The 20,753-nt window shown below is 47.0% G+C and overlaps 2 protein-coding genes across 3 annotated transcripts in view; both read right to left on the bottom strand.

Annotated features, from left to right (window-relative positions):
- The window catches only part of PAPOLA (poly(A) polymerase alpha), a 58,729-nt gene extending 50,230 nt beyond the window's left edge, over nt 1-8,499 (bottom strand). Inside the window, exon 1 of the mRNA XM_090271371.1 lies at nt 8,268-8,499. Coding sequence (XP_090127497.1) covers nt 8,268-8,275 — 8 coding nt within the window. The 5' untranslated portion in view covers nt 8,276-8,499. The remainder of the gene's footprint in view (nt 1-8,267) is intronic.
- Nucleotides 8,500-14,224: 5,725 nt separating this feature from the next.
- The window catches only part of AK7 (adenylate kinase 7), a 55,427-nt gene continuing 48,898 nt past the window's right edge, over nt 14,225-20,753 (bottom strand). For both annotated transcript variants that reach the window (XM_090271369.1, XM_090271370.1), the window contains 3 exons: nt 19,052-19,272; nt 16,725-16,883; nt 14,225-16,027 (listed from right to left, as the gene is read on the bottom strand). In XM_090271369.1, the coding sequence (XP_090127495.1) occupies nt 15,989-16,027; nt 16,725-16,883; nt 19,052-19,272 (419 nt within the window). In that variant the 3' untranslated portion in view covers nt 14,225-15,988. The remainder of the gene's footprint in view (nt 16,028-16,724; nt 16,884-19,051; nt 19,273-20,753) is intronic.

Below are 20,753 nucleotides of genomic sequence, written 5' to 3'. Positions count from 1 at the left end.
TAATCGAAACAATTTTTTAGACGTATAATAAAATAAGACTTTATAAACAAAATTTCCAGTACAATACTCTGTGATTAGAATTAGCAAATTTAAAGCACATCACGCTTTATTTATTGCTCCAGGAACCTGTTACGGCAGTGGTTCTCAGCCTTCCTAACGCCGCGACCCTTTAATACAGTTCCTCATGCGGTGGTGATCCCCAACCATAAATTCATTTTTGTTGCTACTTCATGACTGTCATTTTGCTACTGTTATGAATCGTAATGTAAATATCTGATAGGCAGGCTGTATTTTCATTGTTACAAATTGAACATAATTAAAGCATAGTGATTAATCACAAAAACAATAGGTAATTATATATGTGTTTTCCAATGGTCTTAGGAGACCCCTGTGAAAGGGTCATTTGACCCCCAAAGGGGTCGTGACCCACAGGTTGAGAACCACTGTGCTAAGGCATTCCAGGTGATCAAACATCAAGAATCCAATTTTCCTAAAGGCACCTTTTTCTCATTTAACTTACTTTTTTGACAAAAGTATGGTGTAATAAATATTTAAAATGAAATTTACTGAATTCGTAAATACGAATGAAAGACAATGCTAACATCAGGACTACAAACGCAGCTTCTGTTCTCAGTGACTGCCAGGTGTGGTCTGGGATTCAGAACCTCAAACAACGGGTAAGTGCGAAGTAAAAGCTTAAAATACCACAGAAACAAAAAGTCAACCCTCTTCAGAAGGAAGAAGTGAAAGAGGTGTGTGCTTTAAATGACTGGAAGGGAGGGAGGGGACGGCAGTCTAGGGAGGTAACTAATACAAAAAAAAGGACAACAAATAACCAATGGTGCTTTCCCAAACAGTAAATATCTAATGCCGTTCCAGCCCAATTTAAACAAAGCTCATCCTGTTGATAAATCCCTGCCTCCTCATATTGGACATTTGGTATGTGTTGTGGCCCATGGTATTAACAGGGTCAACTGCCTCAAAGTATGTAGCTACCAGCCAACAGAAAGCATCTGATCATTTCTTTGTAGTTTTAGTTGAGTTAAACCTGAAAGCCTGATACTGTTCCTTGGAAACAATCGGGTAAATCACAGTAACTTACCTAATGTAACAATTCGCCAAAGTATAATTTGCTGTTTAAAAGCCTTCAACTTAAGTGTAACGTGCCCATTCGGATTAAGCAGGAAAAAAAGGACACTGATAGAAAAGGAAGAAGGGATCTCTCTAAGCTCTGTGAATGTGTATCAAACATTAATTCTTAACAGAAATAGTACAAATCTGTTTCACAATAAGTTTTGACATATTTTAATTTTACTAATAGTTTAGAGTCAGTCATACAGCCAAGACAATGTATTTATTTGCTACGAAACTATTCTAAGGATGGCTGACTCACCTGTCATGTGTTCTGTGTAAGTGGCACTAAATACATTCAGAACCTAATTATGTTCTTAAAGGATGTATGTATGCCAGGTGGATCGTCCAGCCAATATTCAGAAAGCAGCAGCAGAGGTTCAGACACAGATGAACTAAGAGTTTATGCTGAAGGGGAGTAAATTATGATGAATCACTAGGCCACACTTTGGAAAGTCAAGGTTAATCAGACAGGAAAAGGGTACTTGTAATTCCATTGTAACAGAGCAGATTATTTTTCCTTCAGGCACTTCCCACCCCTCTCTGCTCTGTCTCCAGAGGGGCTAGCAGTAGGACAACCCCAGACAACCACAGCACTCCTGCACCAATCTGCCAAGAACACTTGAAAATGAAGGAAAGTAAATAAAGTAGAGAATCTGAAGAAGTATAAGAATGTATCAAAAAGGAATAGTCAGAAATATATTAGAACATAGTATTACACACATTAACTCCAGAAAATGCAACTTAGATGTTCCTTATGATTAAAATGGCAACTCTATTCTTAACCCCAAGCTATAAAAACTACCATAAATTTCAAGGAGCTGGTTTCTGGACAAAGGATAGAGGGAATGTGAATTTAAAAGATAATTCTGTGACAGAAGAGAAAGATAAAAAATAAAATAAAATCCTAAGTTTTTTCTTTCTCAAGCCTTAAAATTCCACAGATGAGAATGCTTTATAATTTTGCAGACGTACAATCCAAAGATTTAAAAATAACAAACACCCCTGACCGGTGTGGTTCAGTTGGCTGGGCATCCTCCCACAAGAAGGGTCGCCGGTTTGAGTCCTTATCAGGGGACGTGCCTGGGATGTGGGTTTGGTCCCTGGGCAGGGTGTGAATGAGAGGCAACCAATCAATGTTTCCTCCTCTGTCTAAAAATAAATAAAATCTTTAAAAATAAAAAATAAAATAACACCTTTCCCCCAGAAAGCAGCAGTCACAAAATGGAGATTGTAACTGGTAAATCTGTGCATGGCTTTAAGTAAACAGCCACTAAAAGTACATACTAAGATCTAAGGTTCTATAATGTGTTATGGTTTATGTATACTATAAATAAGTAGTGTTATTAATTTAAAGACTTTAAGATTCATATGTTCTACACACACACACACACAAAACTTTATATTGAAAATTAATTCTACTTGAGCTGTATCAAAAGACTCCAACTGAGCTGATCAAACAGTTCCGGACAAGGCTCATGGGTGATGGAGAAAGGACGAGGCTGGAACCCAGAGTTGAATTAAGGGCCAGTCTACAACTTAGCACCCTAAACTCCTTGGACACGTGACTACTTTGAGCCTCAGTTTAAGCATCTTTAAGGAGAACTAATGCCTTCTCCAAATGCTGTTGTTCTGTGAATTGTAAACTGATTTTGTGCATTTAAAAGCTGCTGAATACTGAAAACATCGGACATACAGAATAAAAGACATGCCTCCTACCCCACCAAAAATGAGAAACAGCTAAGAATCCAAATTGTCTCATTTTACCTGCAAATAGCTTTTATAAACTTGCTTAGATGCAACTGAAGGTGAAATTTAATTCTATATTAACTTCAAGGTGGCTTAGTTATCAACCAATGCAATATTCTAGTGAATATATTTTTCTTAATTATATGTCCTACGTTATCAAGCCAGAAGGCTGTTGCCTAAGGGATGGCAGGAATTATGGGGGACAGACTGAATAGGCTCATAAATTTACTCAAGTCGAATACCTTACTTCCCAACTTCTCTGTGGAAAAAAGTGAACTAAAAACATGCTTAAGGTGAAATACATTTCAAAACCATAATCAACATTTCATTAAGCAGCAAAAATTAATTACAAAGTATCTAAACCCTAAAATCTAAGAATCAAAATCTCTCAGCCGTTATCTTCCTTAGCAATTACCTAATGCATTGTTTTTCACTGCCAACCAAAAATGTCTTTAAATCAGGTGTCCTTTCCTCCAGGCTCAGTTTAAAACCCACCAGAGACGCTGCCCGACACCAGCACTGGAAAGGGCGGCGAGGGGCCGCGGTGAGCTGTTGGCACACCGCAGCGGTTCAGACCCTCGCGCAGCTCTGAAAATGTACCGAGGACCCGCTGGAGCTTCTGTCCTATGGGCTACGCCTGCCGCCACTACTGCACTGGAAATAGTAACTGGGAGATTTCTTCCACGTTTACTCGCTTACATGGAAGCAGGCACAACTTCTTTTAAAGCAACTGTTTTTCCAAAATAAAAATACAGTAAGAAACATGGCACTGTTTTACATTTTTTTCCAAATCTCTAATTCTGGCTTAATCAAAGACAGCTGAATTCCCATAACTGCTTCTGCATTCAATCCCTTTCAATAGCTGTTTTTGTAGACACTTACAAGACCTAGCACCATGCCTTTATAACAGGAAGAGAATATTTTAATAACCTTTTCAAATAATTGTGGATATTCTTCTTGATACTACACCAAAACTCCGCCAGTGGTCATTTCAGCAAGATTAGTCACAGTATGAAAGCTGAAACCAGATCAATAAAGCCTTGGTGCTCTGCTGCACTAAAACCCACTGGTCTGTCTTGCACTCCGAATGTACCTTTACCCACAGACAATGTTACTACACCATGATTGGTGATTTGGAAAACGTGGGTTCACTGAATTATACATACCCTCCAAATGTTGATACATTTTTATACACTATCAAAAAAAAAAAAATTTCCTGGCTGATGTGGCTCAGTGGCTTGAGCACCAGCCTGGGAATCTAAAGGTTGCTGGTTCGATTCCCAATCAAGGCACATGCCTGGGTTGCAGGCTGGGTCCCCAGCTAGGGGCATGTGAGAGGCAACCAATCCATGTTTCTCTCTTTCTTCTTCCCATCCCCTCTCTCTGAAAATAAATTAATGAAATCTTTAAGAAAACTATATTTATTAATATCACCACCGACCTAATTAGAAACATTTTACATTGCTGGGATGCTGTTAAGCTTAAAACTGCAGAAATGAGCTTTCCAAATCCTAATTTTTGCTTGAAAGCTCAAATTTTATCACTGGCCACAAACACTGTTATTTTCCTTAAAGATGCAGGCTCGCTTCATTTTCAGGTGAGTGCTGAACAGTCAATGTGAACACCCATAGGTCACCACTAGCTCTTTCAGGTACAAGCAGCGCTCCACGAGAAAGCACTGGCTTCGGCCACAAGTCAAACACTCACACACGTGTCCTCAAAGCAGCCACTCTACTTTCCAGTATACGTACAGCTGTACACGCATGTCCCGTTCTATCACAGCGTATTTAAACGACAAACTCAAGGGTTAAGGGTTAGTACAATTACATTACTGCGTCATCAAGGACTCGTTTTCACCTGTGTGCGCAGTGAAGCAACACAGGGACTGCGAGGACACTGTGCGGCCCTGCCCTGACTCCTTCCTCCTAAGCCAGGAGCTGCACCCCTGGAGCAAGTGTCTAGAGCAGCGGTGCTCAACCTGTGGGTCACAACCCCTTTGGGGCTTGAACGACCCTTTCACAGGGGTCGCCTAAGACCATCAGAAAACACCTATATAATTACATAGTTTCTGTGATGAATCACTGCGTTATGTTCAATTTGTAACAATGAAAATCCATCCTGCATATCAGATATTTACACTATGATTCATAACAGTAGCAAAATTACAGTTATGAAGTAGCAATGAAAATAACTTTATGGTTGGGGGTCACCGCAGCATGAGGAGCTGTATGAAAGGGTCGCGGCATGAGGAAGGCTGAGAACCACTGCTCTAGGGTGAGAGGACCCATCTCAGCGCCAAGTTCGGACGTTCCGTGCCCCCTGAAAGGCCTCAGGGGTCCATACCCCCCAGCAGTCCACAGCTGAGAGCCGCTGCTACACACAGCATTACTATCCACCAACGGGTCCCAACTGTACCTGCAATGACTACAGGAAACGGCTCCAATCCCTTTTTTCGTGCCAGCCCACAAATACCGGGGAGAAGAGCTCCTGTGTCCCCCACGTCTTGCTAAATATCTCCTCCAGTAACTTCCACAGCAGTCTAGGAACGTGGCGTGAACGCTAGGTCCCTGAACCTGGTTCTCTTCAAGTCTCCTCAAGTGTGATAGCCGCAACTAAGCTGATGCAAATAATCTGACCAGCCCGGATCAGGGCAAAAACCTGAACAGTTTCCTTACGGGCATTACACTCAGTACTCATGTAGCGATTCTCACCAAGATTCTGCCCCAGAGCGCATTCTGCAGTAGCCGGAGTCTTTTCTGGTCACCACTACTGGGGCACATGGAGGGTGGGGCTTCTGAAATCTAGCAGGTGCAGGTCAGGGATGCTGTTAAACACCTTACAATACACAGGACAGGCCCCCCCGCCCCCCCGGAAGGAATCACACAGCCCAAACTGTCAGTCCTCCCTATGTGAGAAACTATTAATGAACCCCACTACTATCGAAAGTGTTGGGAGCTTTCATCACCCTAGTTCTTAAATCATACAAGTCTTTCAAAATTATATATGCAATTACATATAATTTTCAGACAAAACATGAACACTTGTTCACGATGTTTTATAATGACCTCGACTTCAAGAATCTATTTTGGTTTGGGCCATTCGGTCCATCCTAACAACTCGCCTAGGTTCTGTGACCCAACCCTGCCCACGTCTGACAGGATAGGCACACCAGAAATGAAAGGGAGTCAAACACACTACAGCCTGGAAATGACAATTCAAAACATCAAAGAAACAAAATTAATGTCAGTGCAACACCAGAACATAGAAAACAAAGCAAGTTAATGAGGAAAAAGGTCCCATTAAACTAGGCAGGCTTTGGTCTTTCTGCTGCACTTAGGGCGAAAAATTAGAGGGAGAGCCAATGAAAAACTGGCCACATTGTTCACATTTCAAGAAACACTGGGAAGGCCATATCCACGCATAAATTTGTTGTCCTGACTCTGTCTTCCATCTTATACATGTGAACTGTCAAAGAATTTGAAGCTCTTCGGTCTTCAGAGGAAATGTATACCTCCCACCTCAAAATAAGTTTCGAAAAAGTAGGTATGAAAGGGATGTTAATTTCTAGAAATAAAACAATTATTACTTGATTTATTTCCTCAGTAAAGCCTTTTAAGGCTTACGTTTCCTATCACGATCAATTTTTAACACATGATTATCAGAAAGAGAAGCCCCCTTTCCAAAAGCAGCAATAAAAACATCAGACACAAGGCAGCCCCATGGCACCACTGCAAACACTGCTTATTTTGATCGCTGCTGAACTGAAAAAGGCCACCAAAGTCTTGCTTAGGCCTGGCCCTCCTGGTGCCCTTTTTTAGCTTTCTGTGAAAGGATGAATCAATTAACGGGGATCCTGCAGATTCTAAGACCTTAGTCTGCGTATTTAATTAAAACTAACAAACATTCTCATTACAGAAATGTTGATAAGCCTCTTGAAATGACGGGGCTTTGGTGAGGAGAAAGGAGTATGAAATTCCTTTTTAAAATATTATGCAAAATGCAATAATGTCCTTAAAGCCTGTGTCAATGTCAGAGCCTCACCTGTAAAGACACACACACACACATACATGTACACGTATGTACACTCATATACAGGGTGGGCCAAAGTAGTTTGCTTGTATGAAAAACACAACCCTTACCAAGTAATAACGCAGGAATAAACTCTTCTGCGTACTTACAGCTGTAAACCTACTTTGGCCCACCCTGTATAAATAAAACGTGTAAAACTATCATCGGTAATAGATGCAGACAAGAAACTGTCTTTACTTAAAAAAAAAAAAAAAAAAAATCCCGGGTTAAGACAGGTGTCTAGAAATCATAAGGCCTTTATTGTGCATTGAAGTAACGCTTGGATCGTCGATGACGTGCTTCGCGTGGGGGCTACAAAGAAACCCCAGAGCCGTTCCTACTCTGAGATCTTCACAAACGGGAGACACGCAGGCTCACGACGCAGGCCTCACCCTGCTGTATAAACGCGGAAAACAGGCTGTGACCCTCCCATCCCGACGACGGTTCCTACAGTCACATCTCAGGCTACCGGGGGAAAAGGGAAAACTCCCACGTCTCTCCAAGCCCGGGGCGGCGGGAGGGGCACGGCGTGAAACGCAGGCCCGTGCGGTTAGAAGGCGCAGACGGACAGCGTCCGGTCCGCAATCGGACGAATGCCGAGCAGCACCGAGGGGCGGGGAGACGGCAGCTGGTGGCGATCCTGCGGCATCAAAACCGAACGGGGCGAGCGGCACCGCACCTGCCGCGTCTCGGGGGCGGCGGGGGGGGGGGGGTGCCTGGCCGGTGCCGCCGTCCCGGGGGCGGAACGACCGCGGAAGGCTGGGGCGGGGGAGGAAGGGCTCACGCAGCCGGGCTCAGCGCTCGGATCGGTGCTTTCCAACCAGTGCCCAAGGCCCCGGCGCCCGGTTTGAGCGTCTCGGAAACGGGACGGCAGGGACTCGGCGGGGGCAGGCAGGGAGCTGGGGCGGCGAGACGCCCCGGGAGGCGCGGCGGGCGAGCGCGAGCGCCACGTGCGGACCCCGCGAGCGGCGGGGCCTCCCTTCCCCGCCGCCGCCGCCGCCGGGCGCAGCGCCGGGCTTTCGGCCGGGGCGGAGGAGCGCGAGCGCTGGGGCTGGAGGTCCCCCGGCTCCTCCGGAAGGGGAAGGCCCCCGGCCCGGCGGCCGCCGAGGCCAGGAAGCGGCGGGGCAAGTGGGGAGCGAGCGCAAGGGGAAGTGCGGCACTGAGTGGGTGCGGAAACAGGAAGAGCCCCAGCCCGCCGGCCGCCCCCAGGAGGCGAGGGCCCGGCCCGCGCGCCACCCCCTCCTCCTCCCGACCCCCTCCCCGAACGCCCCCCAAGGCCCGGCCGGCGTGCGAGAGAAAACAGAATACAAATTACTTACAACGGCATCGTTTCCTGCGCCGGCACCGCCCAGTCACTTCCCCCCCGCAACCGCCGCCGCTGCCGCCCTGGGCATGATCCACTGAGGCGGGAGGGAGGGGGGCCTGCCGCAGCCCTGGGTCCAACCCCACTCCCGCACCCACTCCCGCCGCTTTAAGCGCTTCTCCTCCTTCCCCTTCGTCCTAACATGGCGCCCGAGCGCTACCACAGCAACGTTCTAGAACCGCTGACGCCACCACGCACGCCCTGCGCGCGCCTGCGCAGAAGCCGCCCGGAGCCGCGAGGCCTCACGGGAAAAGTAGTTTGTGAGTTGACCGACAATCGTGCAATCTCGGCCCCAATCCCGTCACGATTTTGCTGGGGGTACTATGCGTCACGTGGGAATGATGCGGGAGGCTTCGGGTTGGGGGTCGTCCGTGGAGCGGAGACGCTTCCGTCGGGAACGGGGGTGACTCGGCTCAGACGGCGCGGGGAAGGATCCTGGGGAGGCCCTGGGACCGCGAGGAGCCACTTCCGGCGCATTGTGAGGTCCCGCGGTTCGTGTCGCCTGAGGTCGCGGCGGCTGCGCCTCCCCTCGAATGGCGCCTGTGGAGGTGCTTGGAGGGGACTGGGGCAGGCCCGCGTGCCGCCCGAGAGCGGGGCTCAGAACGCGGCCACGGGGGTCGGTGCCTTGGGGTTGTGACAGGTTCCCCAGCCTCTTCCTACTACTCTGCAGAGTGAGAATAAACCTCATTCCCGTGGAGAGTGATCGTGTGTGCGGGGTGCTTAGCGGAGCAGGTGCAGAGGGCGCAGCAGTGGCGCTAGGACCCACCTTCCCCCGAGGCGGCTGCTTGGTCCTCCGATGCCTACGCGCAGGCATGTGGAATGAATCGATTCGCAGGGGGGGACGAGCACCGCCAGTGCCGGGACAGGAGTTAATGTCACTTTCCAGCACAGTACGGACTGATGGATAAAGCCGCCCTCCAGGACACGACGGCGGCAGTGACCCCTGCGAGTGGCGGCGTGGCTCTTTCAGCCGCAGTTTCCCTGAGACTGGGTTTCCCGGCCCCCGATCTCTCCCTGGGGTGGGACCCGGGAGCCTTCTCCGCACCCCCGAACCGGGCGCGACTCCAATATCCCTTCGATCTTCGAATGAGGACGCGCGACGAAGCGCCGCACAGGCTGATGGAAGGGACGGCGGGAAGAGGGTGGGAAGGGGTCGAATGCGGACGGTGAAGTTCAAGTTCTAACTTCTTTAAACATACTCCGTAAATTGGACAAAGGGCTTCCTTTTCTTCCCCCCGAGAACATCCCGTGGGACTAGCATTCTAGGACTAACGGCTCAGTGGGAGAAACGCAAGGTCTAGACCGGCTGCCCCCGTGTGATATTAACGACAATTCGTTTCGCCTGTTCCTTTTTGCAGGTTTAAGTGCAGTTACTAGAAAAGTGTAAACGGTACGTGCGACCGTCCTTCCTATGGAACAGCACGATCTGGAGATAGACTTGTATTTGATTCTCAGTTCTTCTTCTCCCCTACCCTCGTGTCATGGGGGTGGCTTTGGTGGAGGACCCGGTCGCGTCCTGTCCTTACAAGTTTGAAAAGCTGAGATCCAGAGAAAAGTACAAAATATGAAGTCTGCGGTCTGCAGACTTGCGCACAAAGCTGGGCGCCGGTGAGGTACTTGATGGATCAAGGAGAAAATATGAAGTCTGCGGTCTGCAGACTTGCGCACAAAGCTGGGCGCCGGTGAGGTACTTGATGGATCAAGGAGCGGGGCCTCCTAGAGCGCATGGCTGTCCTCGGTCCGGCGGCCCGGCGGCCCAGCGGCGGAGAAGGGGCCGCGCGTCGGCACCGCCCCGCGCCAGCTTTGTCTCCGCCTCCCTTCGGCGGCGGGAGCGCAGCTAAAGAACATTTATGTATTCGTTCAGCACCAGGAATGTGCTGGGGACCCTGCTGCTTGTCGGAGACAGTTCGAAGGAACTATATTTGCAGGTGGAGTCAAGGTGGACTTTACGGAGGAGGTGACTTTACAAATGTCCTGATAGAAAAAATTAGATTCAGGGCGTGGTCAGGAGGAGAAGAGCAGGTCGGCTAGAGCGAACAACCTAAAAAAAAAGACGACGGAGGGAGAAGGAAGAGGCAGAGGAAGGAAGAGAGACCCTGATAAGGAAAGGAAGGTTTGGTGAGCGTCTCAGGTAGAAGGGGACGCTCACAGCTGGGCTTACTTTCCACTCTGAAGACGACAGTGGAGACCTCTGCGCACTGCGACCTTAAATTCTAGGGGGTTGGGGGCAGGTAATGAGCCCGTGATCGGAGGTGGGAACGGCAGGTTGTGACTAAGAACCGTGAATAACATAAATCAGTGTTCGGATTAGGGGATGTCACCCTTAGGTAGGGAGGTCAGACGAGGCCTCTGAGGTGCTGGCCTTGGAGCCGAGGCGCGGGGCCATTCTGAGAGATGCGGGTTTTATCTTTTTATGGATGGGGTTGTGAGAAACGCTCACAATAAAAACCGGGACACAGGACTTGAGCAGTAAAGCGAGGCCTTTATTCACGAGTCTGCAGAGCCGGGCGCACCCTCATAGCCAGGAGAATGTGCGCCCCAAGTAGACAAAGGAACCTGGTTTTATAGTCTTAGCTTCCCCACCCTAATGCAACTAGTTTCCCCTCCCCTCCTCCCCTCTCCTCCTTCCCCGTTTCTCCATGACCGGATACTCAGGAGGTACAATCTAACGCGTTCATCTAAATACCCCTATTGTGATTTGTGAATATGCTAATGTTATCCACTCGCTTCTCAGAGTTCCTTTAATTACATTTGCCCTTAAGACCCTTCAATTACATTTGCCTTTTGTTACCAATAACTTTGCTACTGGTTTGGGAGTCACTATGACCTTGTTTCTAACAGGGTGGCCATTGAAAGTTTTGAAACAGAATGAGATTATTCCGTTTTTTGAAAGGTCCCTCGAAAGGGTCGGGAATGGATTTGAACTGGGAGAGACTTTTGAGTTGGAGGACAGGTCAGGTAAGAGGTGGCGAAGCTTGGAATAAAGTAAAGGAGGGAGCAAGTCGAGAGAGATTTCAGCAACGCAGTTCTCCCCGGTTGGGAGAGGGGACCGAGTGAAGGAAGACGAAGACGATTACAAAGGTGCTAGGAGGGTGACGGCATGAACGGAGCCACCGCTGAAGGGAACGGGAAGCAGGAGGACAGCGGGCGAGTCTGATTCGCGTTGAGTTTGCAGCACTTGCGCCGCCTTCAGACGTGCCCGTCAGGCCATTGAAAACATGCCTCGGGGCTGGAGAGAAGAGCCCATAAACTCTGGAAGCAGGAATCACGTTAATGGAATCCTGTTTCCGTCCTGGAAGGGACTCACGGACACCCAGTCACTGCCATCTAACGCAGCGAAATTTTCACAGGCGTCGGGAGCTAGGCGTCCGAACATCCCCGACGTAGAGGACCCAGTTAAGACTAAAACTTGGGCCCCAGGAAGTGGAGCGGGAGCGGAAGCCAATCACCAGTATGTCGGTGGAGGCCGCGTGTTGTTAGCCCGGCCCGCACCCTCCCGCCGCTGCCTGTCCGCACCGCCCTTGCCCTACCCCTGCGGCCCAGAATGCGGAAGCCGCTTCCAGCTGGCGTCGGGCATCCTTCAGAGGGCGTTTGCCACGCAACGATGTCACACGTAGTGGCCAGAGCTCTTGAACTGCTTCTCTTAGGTGCACAGTGCATTCGAATAAAAAAAAAAAAAAACCGAACTGCACACATGTTTTTGAGAGCAGAACCTCTTTGCCTGTGTACTGCAAACTATCTGGGTTGTGTTTCAGTATCACCTAGGCCAGTGGCTCTCAGCCTTCCTCCTGCCGCGACCCTTTCATACAGCTCCTCATGTGGTGGTGACCCCCAACCATAAAGTTATTTTCGTTGCTACTTCATAACTGTAATTTTGCTACTGTGATGAACCATAATGTAAATATCTGATAGGCAGGATGTGTTTTCATTGTGACAAATTGAACATAATTAAAGCATAGTGATTAATCACAAAAACAATATGTAATTATACATGTGTTTTCCGATGGTCTTAGGCGACCCCTGTGAAAGGGTAGTTCGACCCCCAAAGGGGTCGCGACCCACAGGTTGAGAACCGCTGACTTAGGGGGTGATAATTGGAGATACTGTGTGCAATGGAGGTTTTTATCCCAATGAGAAAGTACAGGGATTCATTGGGCTATTAATGGTGCATACTTTTTAAAAGTTTAATCAAAAGCCAGATTTATTTAAACAACAGATTTGAGTCACTAAGTAAAAACAACATAAGCGCTTCCATCGGATGAGTACTGTACTCTTGAGCTGTCTTTTCGTTACATTCCCATGCCCCTTTTAGACGTTTGCTAGTTTGCGTTTTGAAGAAGGCATCTTCTACCGTTTGCATGCAAGAAAGCCACAGGGGCGTGATGAGTAGAACCAGCCCCAAACCTGTGCCTCCTTTCGTTTCTGCAACAAGTCAGGATCCTTGATCCCTTCCTTTCCCCCATTACCCACGTCCAATCTATGATCAAGCGCCATTGATTCCACCGCCCAAACCCATTCGAAACCCATCCCCGTCTCTCCATCTCCTCCGCCACCTCCCCAATCTTAGCCTCTGCCTTCTTTATGGTTGGGGGTCACCACACATGAGGAACTGTATTAAAGGGTCGCAGCATGAGGAAGGTTGAGAACCACTGTCTTAGGTCAATGTCGCAGCCTAGTTGCTCCTCCCACTTCCACATGTGCTTTTCTCCTGTCCATTCTCCATACTGTGGCTGGGTTTTCAGAACATGCGATACATGTTACCACTCACTGTATCAAAACCCCATTTCATGGCTTCCATTGCTCTTAGATTAAAACCAGACTTAACAGTGGCTTGCAAATCCCTGCATAATCAGGCTTTTAATTTTCTCTCCAGCCTCATCCCAGACTCTTCCTCTTTCCTGGCTGTGCTTCACGCCTCATGGCCTCTCTTCCTTTTCTTAAACGTGCGAAGCGCCCTTCCACCTCTGAGCCCCCACACACGTCCCGTCTGCAGTGCTGCCTAGTTCAGTGGTTGACTCACTCGCAGTCTGTCAAAGCTCACATGTGACCACCTCACGGGTGCCTTCCCAGACCACACATCCAAACTTTGTTGATATTCATTATAGAACTTCCTTGTTTTTTACATCATTTATTCGGTCCTCTTCACTAAAATATAAGCTCCATGAAGGTAGGGACCCTGATTATACTGGTCAGTACTAGTCTAAGCCCAAAGCACGAAACGGCACCTGGCACGTATTGACACTTAAAGAATTAAGTTGTTACTGACTGGTTAATGAAACTTAGATGGGCCCAGGTGTTACAATTCAGTCATTTCAATTCTGCAGTTAAGCTGGCTGAAACAAACAAAAAACCAATTGGTAATTATCTTAGCATGAGCTGCCATAACAAAATACCACAGAATGAGGGGCTTAAACAAGTGGGTATGTGTGGGCTCAGTGGTTCCGGCAAAGACCCCCAAACAGACTATACTTGGCAACGAGGACTGAAGTGAGCTCATGGGGGTCAGACTGTCCGGCCTCCCAGACCCAGGTCAGCACTTGGCCTTTCACTCCGTGTGCGAGGGGAAGGCAGTGGAGGGCTTTGAGCAGACCTGGTGTCTGTTTCGGGGCTCTCCCGGTGGTGTGCTGACAGAAGTCACCAAAAGGAGCAGGCAAGGTGACAGCAGCAATCCACGTAAGTGAAGGTAGTGTCTTGGGCCAGGACGCTAGACTGGGGGGTGAGGAGCAGCCAGACTCTCTCTTGATCGCTCGGGTTTTCTCAGTGAAGTAAGTAGCAATCTCATGAGATGTAACCACCGAGAAGGCATGAAAAGGTAACGACTATGAAGGCTAATGGTTTCAAACTGTCGAAAATGTGTTCTTTTTGGTTACTTAATATTTTTTATTAAAATACAAGGGTAAACACAGAGCACTGAAACAGAAGAAAAAATAGGTAAATTGGATGTCATCAAAATTAAAAACCTTTGTGCCTTAAAGGGCACCATCAAGAAAATGAAAAGCCCCTAAATGGGGAAAAATGGTTGCCAATCATATAGCCGATAAGCATCTTATATCCAGAATATATAAAGAACTCTTATAACTCAATAACAAAGACCAACAACCCAAATAAAGTGAGCAAAGGACTTGAATATACATCCCTGTCGAGAAGATGTACAAGCAGCCAGCGAGCACATGGAAAGATGTTGAGTCGCAACGCGATACACAATTTGTTACCATTAAACACACGGACACAAATAACAGGTGTTGGCAGAGAAATTAGAATCCTCTTGTATTGCTGCTGGAGATGTAAATTGATGCGGCCACTGTGGAAAAACAGTTTGGCAAGTTCCTCCATAAGTTAAACGTGGAGTCACCATATGACGGCAATTCTGTTCCTAGGTATCTACCCAAAAGAATTGATACCAGGTGTTCAAACAAGAACTTGATCCCAAATGTTCATAGCAGCTGTACTCACTCTATTTAAAGGTGGGAACAACCCAAAGGTCCTTCAACAAATGAATGATTAAACCAAATGTGGTCTATCCGCACAATGAAATATTATTTGGCCATAAAAAGGAATGAAGTACTGGTACATGCAACATACTACATGGATGAACCCTGAAAACATGCAGAGTGAAAGAAGCCAGACACAAAAGACCACGTATTGTATGATTCTATTTATATAAAATGCTCAGAATAGAGAAATCCATAGAGACAGCAGATTAGTGGTTGCTAGGAGCTGGGGGGAAGGAGATATTAGGGCATGTCTGCTTAATGGGTAGAGGGTTTCCATTTGGGGTGACAGAAAGTTCTGGAGCTGGATAGTGGTGGTGAGTATACAACACTATGAATGTACTCAGTGCCCCTGAATTATACATCCTAACATGGTTATAATGATAGATTTTATGTTGTGTGTATTTTACCACAAAAAAAAAATAGTGCAGTTATATTTAGATAACATTATCTAAAGGGATCTAATAGTTACATCATTAAAATAAACAAGGTTCTCATTCAGTGTGATTCTGAGAATTAGAGGGCTTTTCGAGCTGGAAGAGGCCATCAGGATTGATTGCTTATGCCTACATTGTACAGTTAATTTGTTAAAAATAGTCAGCAATTTTCTAATTATTGCAAATATTAAAATTATTCATTCTATTACATGAATTTTTCTACCAAGAGGTCTCCAGTGCTCTCTGACTTATTGGTTGGGGTACTGACCCTGAACTCAAAAAAGCAGCCTTGCAGAAACCAATCACATCTGATTTACTGTGATTCAATAAAGCATAAAACGTCCTAATTTATTTCCACTTCTAATACTACTGGGATTTGGGCCATAATAAATTGTGTAAATTCATTAGCCTACATGTTCAAATAATATATAGTCTGATTTTCTCCATACTATAAATCACTAGAAACATGAGCATTCGGACTACTTAGACTAAGAATGAAATATTAAATGTCCCATGAGCTGTGTCATGGAAAAGTTATCAAATTTACCTTTCAAATATAGTTTTAATGAAGTAGTCACTCATTGCCATGTAGCTTTTTGTACTGATTTCACTTAATAAAATATTTGCTTGCAGGAAAAATAATAATTTTCTTAAAACTGGGAAAACATACTTTAATGCAATTTTTCAAATTACAATGTCAAGGTCATCTCTAGCTCTGTAAAGGGTTATGGCACAAGGTCTTTCCAGTTTTACTGCGTTGCAGGATTGTTCTTGAAGAGATACTCTGCCTATAAGAAAGAAAAAAGGCAGGTCAATAATTAGTAGGTATTATAATTGAACCATATGAATCATATATTTGTACTATTAATGTTTACAAGTAAAAATGAAAGCACAGAAATCTTTTACTTTCAAATGAGTAGTAAAAATCTTATAGCTAGGTGAAATAAGCTAGTCAGGAAAAAGAATAATACCATATGGTTTTACTTATATGTGGACTCATGAGCAAAATAAACAAAAAGAGAAAAAGATTCACAAATACAGAGAACAGACTGATGGCTGTTGGGGGGGGGTTGATGAAGAAAGATGAATAAGCAAAAAAAACCAAAAACAACCCTCATAGACACGGGCAACACTATGGTGACTACCAGAGGGAAGGGGGGCGGGGCATAGAAGAGGGTAAAGGGGGGATAAATGGTGATGGAAGGAGACCTGACTTTGGGATGTTGCCACAATACAGTACAACATAAGAGATGATGTATCGTAGCATTGTACACCTGAAACCTGTGTAATTTTACTAACCAATGTCACCCCAATAAATTCAATTAAATTTTTTTAAAAACCTTATTATAAACTGTGAAGATATCAGAGGCTATTTCTCAAATACAAGACACACAATTTCTCTATGCCAACTGGAGTCCCATTTAGATTCTGGTGTATTTTATTTTCAAATTGATATTTAAAAAAAAACAAACCTAAGTCTCTTACCAGAAAATCAACAGGATCCTCTGGTCTGATCTTACAACACTCATTCAGACCCTGCATAAGTGTTGGCATAACGTAGGTCATTAAATAGTTTCTCAGGGGGGCCGACTGAGCCTCTAGTAATTCTGTTTCTTCTCTTTTCACTTCCTCTAGTCGTTTATTCTACAAATAGAACATTTGGGGGTGGGGTAAACAGTCAGAAAAAGGAGAACACCTTCCCACAACTTACCCCACAGTGCATTAGAACTAGATGGCACTGTAAATGTTCACCACGCTATTATTCTAAAGCTCGCATTTCCAACCAGCAGAGAATGTGTGTTAATGGTGCTGTAACAATGAGCTAGTCATTTAGAAAATAATAAACTGGACCCCTGCTTCACTTCTTAAACAAAAATAATTCCTAGCTGCCTCCATGAAGGGAAGGGTGAAAGGAAAGGAAAGGAAAGGAAAGGAAAGGAAAGGAAAGGAAAGGAAAGAAGGAGGAAAATCACAGAATTGCTAATAGAAGGTATAGAAAGTACTGATCTGGTGGACATGGGCTATCCCTTGCTCGGCATCCAGCCACACCCCCGTCCCCATGGGAAGAATGATCCATATTTCCTTTGCGAAATCTTGCTTCTCAGCCTAGTGGTTTAGGTGGGACTGAAGCCCAACGGTCCAGCCCACCTCCCGTCCTTGACCACCTCAGGGAGAGCCCCAGGGTGAGGCCGACACCCAAGATGCAGCAGAGAGAGGGACTCCAGGCCCTTGGTGAGGTGGCCTGGGCCACCATCTCGAGCGTCGCCTGAAGCCAGGCCTCCCCCTGGTCTTTCCTGTGATGGGAATCCATCAATCTTGATTCCTAAGCCATTTTAAATTCACTTTTTTGTCACTTGCAAGATAGAAAACCCCTTTTGACCAGAAGAAACACCATACAGGATCTTAAAAGATAAACGATGAGATGAGAAAAACTATTTGCAACCAGTCGTAAAAAGCTAAGGTATTAGGGGAGCTCCCACTCTGCCAGGCACTGCATGTCTTTACACAAACGCTTTACTCACCGCGGCGCCTCCGGGAGTCGGTGCTATCATTATCCTAATGTCACAGATAATAGCTAGCAGTTGGGGAAACTGGGGCACAGAGTAACGGACGCGGGGCCTACGGAGAGTCCCGGGGCTATTCCTGTCTCTCTGGCACTACCTTATCAGTTGTTCTTGCAAAACGGTAAGAAAAAAGATACACAGCCCAAGCACCGGCAGAGAAAACCCGCAACGTACGGAGTAATGTGAACGCCTAACGAGCGCAGGAAAAGTCGCTGAGTTTGTGCCGGGGGAGATGAAGGAACCGTGAGATCAGTGTCTCTTTCATCAGAGTGGCGTGCGTGAGCAAACCTGAAGAAGCAGCGTTGGGGGACGTGTGGGCAGACACCCTGGTCAACAATGGGCGAACTGGTTTCCCCTCGCCGGAGGGCAGTTTAGAAATATATGTCAAAAATTAAACCGTGTACGCTAAGGAGACAATCAGCGACACTAGGATGTGTGGGGAAAGGCATCTTCCCCCCGCCTCCCTCCCTTTCTTCCTTCCTTCAAACATTAGATAGAATAAGTGCAAAGAGGGAAATGAAAAAGTGTAAAAGGGGTTATGACATGTTTGGGGGAGGGGCAGCGGTTGAAATTTTAAATAGTGACGTCCGGGAAAGGCCTCATTAGAAAGATGACTTCTGGTGGAGACTCAAGCAGAGGGAGCGCATGGGTCAGGCACGTGGCGCGTGTGTGGACGCGCATGGCAGTCGTAGCAGCAGCAGGTCACCAAGGACCCAGGGGCCACGAGAAGGAGTCTGGACTGTTGTCTAATGCAGTGCACAGCCTGGGAACAGTGTAAGCGGGAAGCATCTGTATTTTAGAAGCTGCGTTGGAGGGGACTGGAGATGGAAGGGGCGGAGTTGGGGGGGGGGGCGGGAAGGCACAGCCCGCATAACTCTGCTGAGAAACGCGGACTCTGATGAGGAGGGGGGCTGTGTGTCCCCGAGTGCTGTTGCAGTAGAGGACCTGGGCGATGAGCGGGGTGGGATGAGGCTAACCACCCAGGTCAAGGTGGAAATGTGGCAAAATGCTACCCCTGTACAGGGATGCGTGTTATGCATACTGGCGATGGCTAGTTATGATTGTTCCTATTCATACTAAGCAAAAGCTCAGGGGCACCGTTTTTTAAATAGGACATAAAACTAAACAAACGAAACTTGTTTGGGGTGTTCGTGTGGCATTTCTCTGTGAGTGGGATGGGACATGTAACTGGCCTAAATGGCTTTGCGTGGGGGGGCAGTCTCCACGGGTGCACAAGCCCACACTCACCCACTCCTCCCAGCGAGCCATCTTCTCTGCCGCCTCCACGGCTTCCTTGTGCTCCTGGTTCGCTTTCTCCATAGCCTCCTTGGCTAAGTGTTCCTCAGCAGCCCTCCGCTGCTCTTCTACCTTTTCTTCATCCGTTAACCCGTAATTTCGAGGCTCCCCAATCTCTTTGAGGAGCCGTTTGAGAGCGAGTCTGTTCTGAGTGTCTTCAAGTTTTCCTACATCTTTAAATACCAGGAGAGAGGAAGGCAATCAACACGCATTCGGGCCTGCCTGCAGTGCGTCCTGAGACCATAGTCAGGAAATTGTTGATCACTATAAACTTGTGATGATGAGTTATATAAATTACTGTACCAGGGCTTCCTTTTCCAGTTGCCAGCCCCTGAGTCACACCAGCCAGGGCAGCCAGCACAGTTCAGGGTTTCTTGTCTCACTGGCAATGTCAGACTGACGTCTGGCAAACACCGGGAGAGAGTGGGTTCCGGTCTTTGCGTTCTGACAATCACTGTTGACGTTAAGTGGCTGGATGGGGGCAATGGACTTCCTCCCAAGGAGTGAGTTCTCCAGCCCCTGAAGCATTCAAGCAAAAACTGGAACACTTCAAGTGGGGGTTTCCACACAAGGACGTCCTACGCTTATTGGAGGCCAGGCAGGGTGATTTCCTGGTTTCTTTTGTTTAGTTTCTGAGAATCAGTTATTCTGGGACATGTTTTTAATTTATTTTAAAAAATTAACCAATTCGGTTAGCCTACTCAAACAGGAAGAAGTCCAAACTCCAGACTATCTGACTACTGCTAATATCAGGAGCAAGAAAAAAAAAAAAGAAGAAAAGACTTGTTGGTAGCAATAAGTTTCCCCAGTCACTAAACAGTTAACTCTACACCCCTCTCTTGGGTGTTCTCAGAAGGTGTCTTCATAGAAGGGCTTGCAGTGGGTGCGTTTTTGTGCTCAGCACCTTCAGACCTTCCTCCTGGTCACCCCTCACCCCGCCCCCATGCACAGCCAGGGTGATGCTCCCTTCTGCACCCCATGTTTACACATTGTAACCTTGACCTAGACCAAAGGCATGGCCAGATTCTGGCATGGGAAGACAGGAAGAACGGGGCCAATGTATCAGTTAGTGGGTAGAAGAAAGCCCAAAACAGACAAAAACAAAAGCTCAGATCTGCAGGTGCCTGAACTCTGGCATTTAAATGTATTTTTCTCCGATTCCTCTAGTAGAGTAATGACAACCTTGATGTGCTTGGAAAGGCTCTCAAACATTTTTGAAAAGGTTCACTCTCTCTTGCAGGAGGGGCTTACAGAGGGCAGTGCTGCCTCCCGCAATACTTCTGTTCTAAACCTGGGGTGAACTTTGGATTGGGTGCGGATGGGCCCCTGACAACGTGGGCACCACGTGGCCTCTGACTTGCCCTTCTTGAAATGTGGAATTAGGACTGAAAGTCACATCCAGCTCTAGGCAAGGCTCTAGTGTAACACGAAAATTCTTAATTATAGGGCAGTACCTGGCCACCATGTGAACCAGAGAGGAGAGAGATTCTGGTCCAAGGGAGTCAAGGAACATGAGAGAGTACGGCGTTCAGAGATGCAGAGAGAGAAAGCAGCCGCCAGCATCATTCCAGACCATCCCAGATCCTTCTGAGGCCAGGCTGCACTCCTGACCCTGACACCCTCCCCTACACCCATCCTTACAATACGTTTCTCC

Source organism: Furipterus horrens, unplaced genomic scaffold (assembly GCF_987537825.1).
Source record: "Furipterus horrens unplaced genomic scaffold, mFurHor1.1.pri manual_scaffold_3, whole genome shotgun sequence".
NCBI classification, from domain to species: Eukaryota; Metazoa; Chordata; class Mammalia; order Chiroptera; family Furipteridae; genus Furipterus; species Furipterus horrens.
This window is presented reverse-complemented; position numbering and strand designations above follow the sequence as displayed.